This window comes from Lissotriton helveticus, chromosome 1_1 (assembly GCF_964261635.1).
Source record: "Lissotriton helveticus chromosome 1_1, aLisHel1.1, whole genome shotgun sequence".
NCBI classification, from domain to species: Eukaryota; Metazoa; Chordata; class Amphibia; order Caudata; family Salamandridae; genus Lissotriton; species Lissotriton helveticus.
The window spans coordinates 1938153701-1938166991 of record NC_136057.1 but is presented as its reverse complement, the minus strand read 5'-3'; the positions used below and the strand labels follow the sequence as shown (position 1 = coordinate 1938166991).

The 13291-nt window shown below is 48.0% G+C and overlaps 1 protein-coding gene across 1 annotated transcript in view; it reads left to right on the top strand.

Annotated features, from left to right (window-relative positions):
• Window positions 1-13291, top strand: part of CEP350 (centrosomal protein 350) — a 1478431-nt gene that overhangs the window by 1032206 nt on the left and 432934 nt on the right. The window contains exon 27 of the mRNA XM_078643560.1: window positions 13126-13283. Within this exon, the coding sequence (XP_078499686.1) occupies window positions 13126-13283 (158 nt within the window). The remainder of the gene's footprint in view (window positions 1-13125; window positions 13284-13291) is intronic.

Sequence of the window (13291 nt, the reverse complement as noted above, 5' to 3'; positions counted from 1 at the left end):
GTGTAATATTCAGACCGGTAGTACGGCCAAGGCTGCTGGTGCCTGAAAACGCGCTGTGATTTAGGTTCTTGCGAGAGAAAAATGACTTTTCTTAAAAATTGAAATCATCTGCTGCCGGGTTTACGAATTGCGCCGAGGACCCGCTGTGTATACGCGTTCATACATAGACGCCGTTATGCGTGTTTTGATCGCTACAAACGGCGTGTTTTGATATTTTTGTGAAAGGCATGAAATTTGAAGATTTTGCCATTGAGGAGTTGCAGATGTAAATGCCTTGAGTACAGGCTCGCCGCATTACAGATTGCTGTGGGTTTCCATGGCAACGCTTCCTCCAGCGAGTGCGGCTCCAGGCCTGAGCTGTTTGTAATGTGAGACCAGGCAGCTTTCTGCTGATCCGGAGGAGCCAGCGTTCCCAGGTCTCCTGACAAACCGAGCTCGTTTACTTCTTTCTAAATATATACATGTATTCATTGTATATGAGAGCTCAGAGACCATACAAGTAGGCTTCGAGTACATTACGTTGCACTAGATGCTAGAACCACGCAATATCCCGGAAGAGTGGAAAGTAAACATATTACTGCTATATATGAATTACTAAAGGAGGTTTGCATTCTTATTTTCCATTAGACTCGATGTCTTAGAATAGTTTGTGGACCTAGACGCAAACGAGCCATGACGCCTACTGTGGTCTGTGATGCATGCGCATTGGTATGGGGACTCCTTTTGCAGTAAGTTTGTTTTATTGTTGGGTACAAATTTCTCATTTATGGATCATGCAACTACGGTTAAGAGAGGTAGAATGGCCGTTTGCCAAAGAAGTTAGAAGTCTGTTCTGATGAAGCGGGATGTAATTAGGGGGGAGGAGAAGTCTGGGCAGGCAGGATGACTCAGGGGAGGGGGCGGAGCGGGGAGAGCGGGGAGAGCGGCATGTGGATTGTACAACAGACGGAGGGCATTGCTGTGGGGAGGGGGTGTAGGAGAAATGCACAAGGCGGGCAGGGGAGGGGGCGGAGCGGGGAGAGCGGCATGTGTGTGTTAAGAAGCCGGGGCCTTTGAAGTGAAGCTAAGCTTCACTTCAAAAGGTGTCGGAGGAATGCGGCTGACGGTGATTGCGGCTGTGCACGCGCTTTTAAGCTCAATGCACATGCGCATTGAGCTTAAAAGTCACGGGCACTGCAAGGAATCGCCACGATTCCTTGCTGCTTAGTTAAAAGTTGTTTAAGCCGCAATAGGCTCGCAAGCTCGATGCGCATGCGCATCGACAGGCGAGACCTAAAAACACACACTCTATATAGATCGTCATCTGTGGTAGTCAGTTCCATATTTGGTGATCTCGCTGTGTCACAGTGGTATATATGCGAGAGAGACATAATGCGACGTACTGCCTGGAAAGATGTTATATGACATAACTGTAAAATAAACTATATGAAATAAATGTAAAAAAACAAAGATTTAACATACACTTTTGAAGCCAAACTAAAGCCCCATGTGCTCTAACATGGGAGGGGAGGAGCGTTTGTGGTAAAAAACTGTGGGAAACAAAGCGTTGACTGATGAGAAATGAAGTTTTTAGAGAAACGGTACCTTATTAATGAAGATGCTCGTTCCCTAGGGGGATCAGCTGTGCTGTACTTAAGTCGCCCCGGCTGCTCTCACCCAAGCAATGCCTACCCGTGGCTCAGATGAACAAGGTTTATTTGCGGGGAGGCTGCTTAAGTAACCGGTAACTTCTGCGTTGTACGCACGTGTGTGTGCAGGTGCTGGAACGCTAACCACCTAAAGTGGCTGCCCCTAGGTGGACTAACAGGTTCTTGGCACTCGTGGTGACTTCCGCGAGTGACGTGGACATGCGTCATGGAAGCTAGAACGCAGACTCACAAAATGGCCTCCACATTGTTGCGTTACTTCCTGGTTAGTTTTTGAGCATTGCGGTAGCAAATCCGCGGTTGCACCCTTCTTGCATTGATTAAAAAAATGGAAAATGACAAATTTAAAAATTCAAACAAATCATTTTGAATCAGCAGTCAATGAAGGGGGTTAAAGAAAAAGGCTGGTTAAATATAATTATTAATCATAAAAAAACAATCATTTTGATTTAGCAGGCAAAGAAGGGGGTTAGGGAGAATGGTGTTATAGAAAAAAAAAATTTCAAGTCATGGTTCGGAGGACGAATTTTGCAAGGATGGCTGGAGAGTGCTCCATCACCTCGTGTCCAAACAAGGTCATAGTGCCAAGTATTCCCAATAGGATACAGGAGTGGGAATGTCTGGGGTTAGTGTAACCAAACTGTTGACATCTTAAGCACTTCCCTAGGTAACACAGGGGGCCATGACTGGAGTATTCTTCACCAAATATCCATTTAAGTTGCCCCCATGGTATGTCATCATTTAGTCCCCACACATGTGTGCCCAGGCGGAACACCCAGTGTTGCTCCTTTTCAAACAGTGTTACCTCATTGTATACTTGCTCAGTGACTGTCCATTGTAGATCTAGTATAGTGTGACTGGCCTCTAAGTAGTGTGATGACGTTTTTGTTGTAGCTTTTTTGCATTTGACATTGCTCCTGTGTTCACCAATGCATGTTTTCCTTGGGTGTATGGTCATCCCAATGTAGTGCTGCTGCACAGGCAGGTGATCATATAGATCACTTTCTTGCTGTTGCAGTTTGTAAAATGGCATTGTACACTACAGTGTACGCAGGGGGTGGTGGCCCATCAGGGGTGGGTGCAAAGTGTTTAATGTCCCTACTTCAGTTGTTGTTTGTGGCCTTGTGTGTACCATCAGGTCCCTTAAAATCCTTCCTCTCCGGTGCAAAAACATAGGTTTCGGAAAATTCAAATGACCGCAGTTGAGTATGCGCCAATGTTTATTTATTTTCTTGTTTACTTGGTTGGAGCCAGTGTTGAATGGTGTTATGCATATTGGCCTCTCTTCCTTTGGTTTCTATGGTACAGGTTCCAAAAGAGCGTCCTGGTTCGTTTGAGTGCTTTGTTCACTACTCTGGTCGGGTAGTTCCTTTTCTCCAATTTCTTCCACAGATCCTCTGCCTGTTCCATGAAATCTTTCACATTTGAACAGTTTCTTCTTTGTCGCAGGAACTGACCATACAGGGAATTGCCCTGTAGGTGCCACGGATGTAAACTGTCATATAGGAGGAGACAGTTTTTTGCTGTAGTTTTGAAATGTGTCGTCGTTCTTAAGCCACCATCCTGTGGGAACATGTTCAGGTCCAGGAACACTAGTTCTTTATTGGAGATGGTACTTAAGATATTCATTCTGGTAGTTCAACCAGGTCATGAACTTGTTGGTTGTTTCCCTATCGCCATTCCAGATGACTAAGATGTTGTATAAATATTGCTTCCATATCCTGATGTTCTGCTGGAAAGGGTTATTTATGTGAAGGATCTTATAAGATTCCAAATGATGGACATACATGCCAGCTATACTGGGGGCGAAGGTGCTGCCCACGTAACGAGCCATTCTAGGAGGTTAGCGTTCCAGCACCAGCACCTGCACACACATGCGCACACAAGGCGGAAGCTACTGGTTACTTAAGCATCCTCTCCACAAATAAACCTGGTTCATCGGAGCCACGGGTAGGGATTGCTTGGGTGAGAGAGCAGCTTTAACAACGTAAGTACGGCACAGCCGATCCTCGGGGGGCCTAGGACTTCGCCGGCGCTGTAGGCCCCCCATGGATCCAGACCTGGATCAGGATCGGCGCCAATTTACCTTATTACGCCTCCACTGGCACCGCTTCCTCCGTCATCGCACCCGCATTCGACACCGATCGTGCCCCCGGCCAGCATCGACCCCGGCCTCCATCCTGATGTGGACGCTGACCAGGGTTTTTGTGCCCCTGTTCACTCCTGGGGACCTTTTTAGGCAAGATTGGCACCCAGAGGATGATGATGATGGTGACCCTCTGACCAACCAGTTGGAGTATGGTCTGGACTGGAGAGAGGACCTGGGATGCCAGTGGTCTTAATACCTCCCCTGACCGTAGCATGTTGTCTCCTCCTACCGTGGCTACGTGTCATACGCAGTGGTGTTGCGTAGGTTGGCCGAGGCTCTCAACCTCAAGCTCCCTACAGTGGCAGTCAAGACTAACCTCCTGGCAGAGGTGCTTCAACCGCAAGCGAGCTCTACGGAACCCCTGCTGCCGTTCAATAAAGCTTTCACCGACGTCCTTTTGGGCACCTGGTCCAGGCCCAAAACGGGGGCCCCTGTATATTGGATGATTGGCCGATGCCACCGGCCGGCTCCGGACGACCCCACTTTCCCCTCCCAACACCCCACCCCTGAGAGCTTGGTGGTCCAAGCCTCTACCTCCAAGAGCGCATTGCCCACCACTCCACCAGATAGGGAATCCAAGAAGCTGGATCATCTTGGGAAGAAAATGTTCTCTTCCGCCAGCTTGGGACTGCGGTCGGTAAACATCACATGTCAATTGGGCCGTTATTCCCACTATGTGTGGAACAAGATTGCTCAAGTGCTGCCTCAGTGTCCGGAGGGGGCGCAGACAGTGCTCTCTCCGGTTGTTGCCGCCGGGAGAGATGTGGCAAAGTTTACCATTCGTTGTGGGCTGGAGACCGCCGACTCTCTACGCAGGACGATTTCCACGTTACTAGCCCAGAATACTGTCATGGTCATGTTTTTTGATGGCCGTCGCCTTTTTGGCGACAAAGCGGACAATGCTCTAGAGTGTTTCAAGGACTCACGGGCTACGGCCAAGTCCTTGATACCTCGGTGCCACAATAAACACCTCAAGAGCGCTAGCCTATCCCACTCCTGCCAGAATAGCAAGCATGCAAGCTCTTCTAACAAAATTTCAACCGTAACACTCTTCCAGCTCGAGTGTTCATGCAACTCATAGGGATAATGGCCTCTTGCATATACATAGTGCCTCATGCAAGAATCCAGATGCGTCCCCTTCGCGAGTGTTTAGCACGCTAATGGAACCAGGCTCAAGGTCAGTTAACAGATCTAGTGTTGGTGGACGGTCGTACTCATTGCTCTCTGCAGTGGTGGAATACCAAAAACCTTTCCAAAGGGCGACCGTTCCTGGAGCCGGTTCCTCAAATAGTCATGACAGTGGATGCATCGTTCTCCGGCTGGGGAGCTCATCTACTACATCACATCATGCAGGGCAGGTGGGCACCACAACAAAAGTTACTCCACATCAACCACCTGGAGTTACTAGCCAAATTCCTAGCCTTAAAAGCATTTCAAAAGCAAGTATCAGGCAAGGCCGTCTTAGTCCGCACGGACAACATGACAGCCATGTACTACATACAAAAACAAGGCGGGACACACACTCTGCAGCTCTCTCAGCTAGCACGAACATATGCAGGTGGGCTATACCTCAGACATTTTTTCTCTTAGCCCAACATGTCTCAGTAGTACAAAACACCATAGCCGATCAGTTGAGCCCTCAGACACAACAGATCCACGAGTGGGAACTTCATCCGCAAGTTATTCAACCGTTCTTTCAGATGTTGGGACAACCACAAATAGACCTCTTCGCCACCCATGAAAACGCCAAATGCCCAAGCTTCGCCGCCAGATATCCACACCCATTGTCCAAAGGCAATGTGATATGGATGAACTGGTCAAGCAGATTTGCGTATGCCACTCATTCCACCAGTGGTGCGCAAACTAGAGCAACATTCCCTAACTCTCATCCTAGTTGCTTCAACTTGGGCCAGACAACAAAGGTACACCACATTGCTGGGACTTTTCGTAGTACCGCACCAAAAGCTACACCTCTCTCCACGCCTGTTAACCCAGAACCATGGAGAGATCAGACACCCGGACCCAGCTCAGCTGAACCTTGCGATCTGGCTCCTGAGGTCCTAGAATTCGGTTACCTTAACCTTCCCCCTGACTGTATGAACGTCATTAAAGAAGCTACAAGTCCCACCACTAGGGCATGCTATGCAGCCAAGTGGAAACGTTTTGTAATATATTATCATAACAACAACATCAATCCCCTAGATGTGTCTATCCAACACATCATAGGCTACTTACTACACCTCCAAAGATGCAACTTAGCCTACACATCTATTAGACTGCATCTTGCTGCCATGGCAGCATATCTACAAAATAAACAGCATCTTTCACTTTTCAAAATACCTCCCATAAAAGCCTTTATGGAAGGCCGCAAAAGAATAATTCCTCCCAGAGTACCACCTTCACCTGTGTGGAATTTAAACATCGTTCTCACACGACAAATGGGTCCTCCTTTTGAACCTCTACAAAAATGGATACATCTGCCTGTGGATTCCTCACCTTATGAATTTCCCCTGCGCCAGCATTCCGCAGAATTTTTTCTTAGCTCTCCGCGCCAACGAGGTCGTCACAGCGTCATGGCTCCGCATGACGTCACCGGAGCCATAAGAAGACCACGTCGGCATGATGACGTCAGTTCCATTTTTTCCGCGCTGTTGACGCTAACAGATTTTCTGGGACTCTCCTATCTTTCTACCTGATACTTTGTTTTGAGATTTTATTTCTTATTTTGCCATGTCTGTTCAAAGGAAGTCGGGTTTCAAGCCCTGTAAGGAATGCGGAGGTCATATGTCGATCACTGACCCGCATGATGACTGCCTTTGGTGTCTTTCATCTGATCACGACGTCGAAGGTTGTCCTTCTTGCAGGAAAATGAACCCGAAGGCATTGAAGGAAAGAGAAGCTAAACTTTATATGTCCAAGGTGAGAAAGGAGAAAAGGGGTCGTAAGCGGTCGAAGTCGAGGTCGTCGACTTCGCATGGATCGAAGAGAACACAAGAAGAAGAGGAATGGGTCTCGGTGTCGTTCGCCGAAGCCTCGTGTTTCGAAGTCGCCTTCTCCTGCTCCTCGACGTTGTGTCAAGGACTTTGTATCCCCTTCACCTTCTGAGTCTCCCCAGGTGTCTCTGGACCGGCACCCTTATGTGGTCACTCCGGCGCAGTCTCCGGCGTCGGTGGATTCTCCGGCTTCGGATGGTACATCGAATCTGGTGGATGATGAGACTTCTGCTGCTCCTGTGACTCCACCTGTGACTCCAGTGGTTCCGATTCCGGAGGTTCCTCGTACGTAGGTCGCACAGGCGCAGTATCCTTCGTTCCCGGCGCCGGGTTCGGATCCATCGCAGTTTTTGAACGCTATGTATGGCGTTTTTGCCAGAGCCACATGCCCCTCTGGAGCACCTTCAGTTCCCATGGGTCCATTGGCGTTTAATTTGGGTGTGCCTCAGCATTATCCTCCGGCCCCCTTTATGCCATATATGCCGATGGCGCCGACATGGCAGATTCCGCCGCCGAGGATGTCGACGCCCTATGGGCAGTCCTCGGCTCCATCTGGCGTCCCTTCTTCACTGGTTCCTTCGCAGGTTGCTGTCATAGATCCGCCTTCGACGCCGCTGCCAAAGCTGTCGACGCCGCATATGGCACCACCGATGCCGCAGCCGAAGATGCGCTCTAGAAGAGAAGCGCAAAGGTTGATCGAAGAAGAGCAATACCAGGCTGGTGACATGGAGGAAGGTGAAATTTATGAGTCTGAGGACTTGTTTGAAGACTTGTGTGAGGCTAGTGGTTTGGATGATTCTCCAGAAGGGGATTTTGCATCACAGAAGTCTTCTTCAAAGGATGTCGCACCTTATCATGTTGTTATCAAGAAGGCAGCTGAACTTTTGGATCTACAGCTTTCTATGGCTGAATATAAGCCTAATCTTCTTACAGAGGTGCCTCATTCTCCTTACTCTGTAGTAGAGTCTCTCTTGCCTTTCAGTGATGCCCTGACGGAACCGATACTCGAGGTTTGGCGTAATCCTCTTTCTGCTCCTGCAGTTTCTAGATCTGTCTCTATGAGGTATAGGCCAGCACTAGGGGAGCCTGAGTTTCTTTCTTGTCACCCTTCACCTCAGAGTTTGATGGTTCCGGCTTCATGCTTAAGCAGTCTGTGGGATCTTTTCCTCAAGCACTGGCTGACAGAGCTTCAAAGAAACTTGAGCAGTCTGCGAAGAAAGTCTTTTTGTCTGCCAGTATGGCTTTGAAATCTACCAACGCAACCTGTTTGTTGGGCAGATATATTCATGCCCTTATGGACTCTGTCAAGCAGATTATACCTAAATTATCTGAAGAAGGTCTGGTAATTTAATTTAAGTGAAGTTTTGGCGGACTCTCAGGCTGCTGCTCGCCAAGAAATCCAGTCTGGCTCGGACACTGCAGATTCATTGGCAAGGTTGATGGGATCATCTGTTGCTACTAGGAAACATGCATGGTTGAGGTCTTCTGGATTTTCACCGGATGTGCAAGCTGCTCTTTTGGATCTTCCCTTTGACGGCTCTAAGCTCTTTGGGGGAAAAGCTGACTCTGCTTTGCAGAGGTTTAAGGACAGTAAAGCCACAGCGAAATTCTTAGGATTACAGTCTCAGGCAAGAGGCTATGGATTCAGAAGGTACCGTCCGCCACAGAAGCCGCAGCAGCAACAGAACCCATTGTATACGTCCAACAGAGGTAAAGGCAGAGGTCGCCTTCGTGTAACTGGACAGCATCCCTCTACCTCCCCTGCCCCTCCCGGGAATGCAGGAAAGCAGCCCTAGATCTGCCATCCTGGATCATGTGGGTCCTGTGGGAGGCTGGCTTACCCATTTTCTACAAGACTGGAAATTTATAACTTCGGACCTTTGGGTTCTAGATCTTGTAGAAAATGGGTACGCTCTTCCCTTCAGGGAATTTCCCCCTCCTTACCCTCCTTGTCAGGGGTTTTTCACGGAGGATCATTTGCTTCTCCTTCAGAAGGAGGTTCTTACCCTGTTACAGAAAGGTGCGATAGAGGTGGTTCCAGGGCAGGAAAGGGGTCAGGGGTGCTACTCCCGGTATTTTCTGATTCCCAAGAAGAATGGCACGTTACGTCCTATCCTCGACCACAGAATCTTTAATCTGTTTCTCAAGCAGGAGAGGTTCAAGATGCTCACCCTAGCGCAGGTTCTTCAGGCGCTGCAAAAAGAGGACTGGATGGTGTCCATCGACTTACAGGATGCATATTTTCACATCCCAATCCTGAAGTCGCACAGGAAGTATCTCCGTTTTACGTTTGGGTCCTCAACATTACCAGTTTGCGGTCCTTTCGTTTGGTCTTACTACTGCACCTCGAGTCTTCACCAAGGTGAAGGCCGTTGTGGCTGCCCATCTCAGGAGGTCGGGGATCCCTGTTTTCCCCTACCTGAACGACTGGCTTTTAAAGGCAGAGTCACCAGAGATGGTGCGTCATCTACAGGTTACAACCCAGCTGTTGTGCAATTTGGGTTTTTCGATAAATGTACCCAAGTCTCACCTGGTGCCCTCCCAGCGCAACCTGTTCATAGGGGCGGTACTGACCAATGTGTGTCAAGCTTTCCCACCTCCGCAAAGGATTCTCGACATTCAGGAAATGATTCCCTTGTTTTACAATGGAGCAGTTGTTTCAGTTCTGAAGGTCCTTCGCCTGCTCGGTCTGTTCGCTTCCTGCATCCTGCTGGACAACCATGCACGCTGGCACTCCAGTGGTGCCTCTGCAGGCAGTGGTATTAGACCAACGGAGATCTCAGGGAGTCAGTCAGGATCTACAGAGAAGCTGCAGCGGCTCTGTCTCGGTGGGTCAAGGAGGGCAATCTGTCTCAAGGAAAGCTCTTCCACCATCGGTGGACACAGTGATAACGGATGCCTCTACCCTAGGGTGGGGTACACATCTGGGGGATCTGGAGATCAAGGGTCTTTGGTCCCCAGAGGAAAGGTTGTTTCACATCAACCTTCTGGAATTGCGGGCGATTAGTTTGGCACTCAAGGCCTTTCTCCCTTCCCGGTCAGGCGGTTCAAGTCTTGACGGACACCACTGCCGCGATGGGGTATGTCAACAAGCAGGGAGGGGTAGGGTCATACCGTCTCTGCAGAGAGGCGTTGCCACTCTGGTCCTGGGCTCAGGATCATCGGATTTGTTTGATGACAAATCTGTCCGGGGTGCTGAACGTGCGTGCGGACATTTTAGTCGACAGTTCTCCGCCGACCACGAGTGGAGGCTTCATTCAGAGGTAGTTTGTCACATCTTCCAGACGTGGGGAACTCCTCGGTGGACCTGTTTGCCACTCTCGAGAACGTGCACTGCCCGTCATTCTGCAGTCTCCAGTTTCTGAGGCAGGGAGCTTTGGGGGGTGCGTTTCAGTTGAGTTGGAGCTTGCAACTCCTTTACTCGTTTCCTCCCATAGCCTTGATTCCTCGGGTTTTGAGGAAGATTCACCAAGACCGGGCCCAAGTTATATTAATCTCCCTGGATTGGCCAAGAAGGGTGTGGTACACGGATCTTCTTCACCTCTCGGCCCACCTTCCGCTCCGTCTCCCTTTCAGGGCATATCGCCTCTCTCAGATGGAGGGGCAAGTTCTACACCCCACCTCGAGAGCCTCCACCTTCATGCCTGGAGATTGAACAGGGCAACTTGAATTCTTTTACTCTCCCGCCTGACGTGGTGGATATTATACTATCGGCAAGGCTACACTCCACCAAGTCCGTCTATTCATACAGGTGGTCTAAATTTGTTAAGTGGTGCAGAGAGAAATCTATTGATCCCTTAAAAGCTCATCTTTCTGATGTTCTTTGTTTTTCACTTCATTTAGCCCAGCAGGGTTGTGCTATGACCACTGTTAAAGGATATTTGTCCGCATTGTCAGCATTTTTGTGTTTACCTGATCAGCCTTCTTTATTTAAGTCTCCTATAGTCTTAAGATTCATTAAGGGGCTGACAAAGATGTTTCCTCCCACTCATTTTATTATGCCCCAGTGGGATTTGAATCTGGTATTAACTTTTTTAATGGGTTCTACGTTCAAACCTATGCATAGTTGTCCATTGAGGCTGTTGACGTTTAAAACGGTCTTCCTGGTAGCTATCACTTCGGCAAGGAGGGTGAGTGAGCGCCAGGCTTTGAGTTCAAAGCCTCCTTTTCTGACCATACATGCTGAAAGGATGGTACTTCGGATCAGGGCAGCTTTTCTGCCTAAGGTGGTGACTCCCTTCCAACTAGGTCAGTCCATTACCATTTCTACTTTCTATCCTCCCCCTCACCCATCCAAAGAGGAGGATAGACTTCATCGTTTGGATCCAAAGAGGGCGATTAGCTTCTATTTGGATAGAACAAAGGACTTCCGGCAAGATGACCAGCTCTTTGTTGGATATGCTGGTCGTATGAAGGGCAAGGCGGTGCACAAGAGCACTTTATCCAGGTGGATCATCTTGTGCATCAAGATATGCTACTCCATGGCTGGTAGGAGCCTCCTGTAGGCATTAGAGCTCATTCCACCAGGGCAAAATCATCTACTTCTGCATTGCCTAGAGGTGTTCCTGTTTTGGACATATGTAAAGCTGCAACTTGGGCCTCCCTCCACACTTTTGCGGAGCATTACTGCTTAGATTCTGAGGTGAGGAGGGATGGCCATTTTGCGCGCTCGGTTTTGCAGGACTTTTTGGTATAGAAGGGTGGATACCCTCCTACTGGTAAGGTACTGCTGTGGGATTCTATTCATAAGGTGAGGAATCCACAGGCAGATGTATCCATCAGAAGAACCAGTTACTTACCTTCGGTAATGCTTTTTCTGGTGGATACAGTATCTGCCTGTGGATTCCTCACAGAACCACCCACCTCCCCGTTGTCCACCCTTTTATACCATAAAAGCTGAGGTATTCGTTATTTGATGTATTTTTGTGTACTCAAGACTTTGTCTTCAATTATTTTCTCTTAAGGCCTAGGCAGCAACATCGGAATTCACATCTTTTTCTTATCTAGAATTATGCTCCTCCATTTCTTTGTGCTAGGTAGAGTGGAGACCTTATAGAGCTGTTTATGCACAGTTATGACGGGAAATAAAAATGCAGTGATGTGCAAGTGAGAGTGGACTACAAAAGTAGGAAAAATATAATTAGTTTAATTAAATACTGGAAGGCGTCAATTCATTTTACAACATACTTTGAATCACTTCAAGAACACAGGCTTTGCAGCCTGAGTAATACAATCTACATGACAAAATGAAGGGATAAAAATATAATTCACCTTGCAAAACACTAATCAATAGGGCTGGGCAGCGGAAATACAGTAATCAATTAACCAACAAAGCAATACTCTACATCTGAGGAATGTGATCAAAAGTCAAAAAACAATTAGGGCACAGACTCCTGTGTGCTTTCATGTAATAGGATTACAATTTATGGAGAAAATTTACCTGACAGAGTGGTTGGGATACATTTTATATTTGCTCAGGGATCAGCAGAAGTCCCCTGGGTGCAGAGAGGCCAAATTCAAAATGTCAGTCGCTATTTTCCATCACCTTTAGGGTTTGCAAAGCAATCAGTAAAACTTGTGCTGGATCAGTCCTCTTCTTCTCCTTACCCCCACACACACAGCCCTATTCGGGAAGAGAAAATGATCATACTGATTTTGCACTACATAGGGGTTGAGGGGGGAGTAGGTGGGGAGGCAGCACCCCACTTAAACAAACATCTGATCCTTGTTGTCTAGTGGTGAATTCCTTTAGAAGAGTGTGATTGGAAACTGGTGATTGTCCCCATTCCAGTGGTACCCCTCTTTGCACTATATGTGCCCGGGGATGGTGCAGTCCCTCAGTTGCAGAACAGTACCCCAAAATGGCATCCGCTATTTTCCCTGCCCTTGGTGGGGGGGATGTTCATGGAGATCCTAGACCCAATCAGACCCACCCCTAACCCCACCACCCTGTGAAGGGTAAATGCTGAAAATTAATTTGCCCCTAAGTAGGGTCGGAAAAGTAGAGAAACAACTATTTTACCATAATATATTCTTGTCTGTACACTGATCTTGAGGGAGTCAATTTGCATGCAAAAGTATTCTATGCCAAGTATTTTTACATACACACAAGAGCTCGTTGCAGGGTACCTACCAACAAAAGAGAACAGCATGTTTTTTTTGTTGTTTTTTTTATAGCTGAGGCATTTCTGTATTTACTTGAGCACTCAAATAAGTAATGCATACCTCTTGGAAATCAATAGTCATAAATCTATCTGTGAGCTTTCTGGTGTTCTGTATCACTCTGTCTTGTCTCTATTTCTCTATGATACACCAACTATTTTTTTATTTGATGCAGGATCTTTCTAGTGAGCCTGAACCCAAACTTAGCACTCCCTCAAGTCCTGTCAGGACAGAACAGCAGAGCCGCAGCCCTTCCCCGGTGTCCATCTCTGGCAGTGAAACCAGTAGCATCATGCAGAAACTCAAGAAGATGCGAAGCCGCATGGATGAAAAGTAACTAA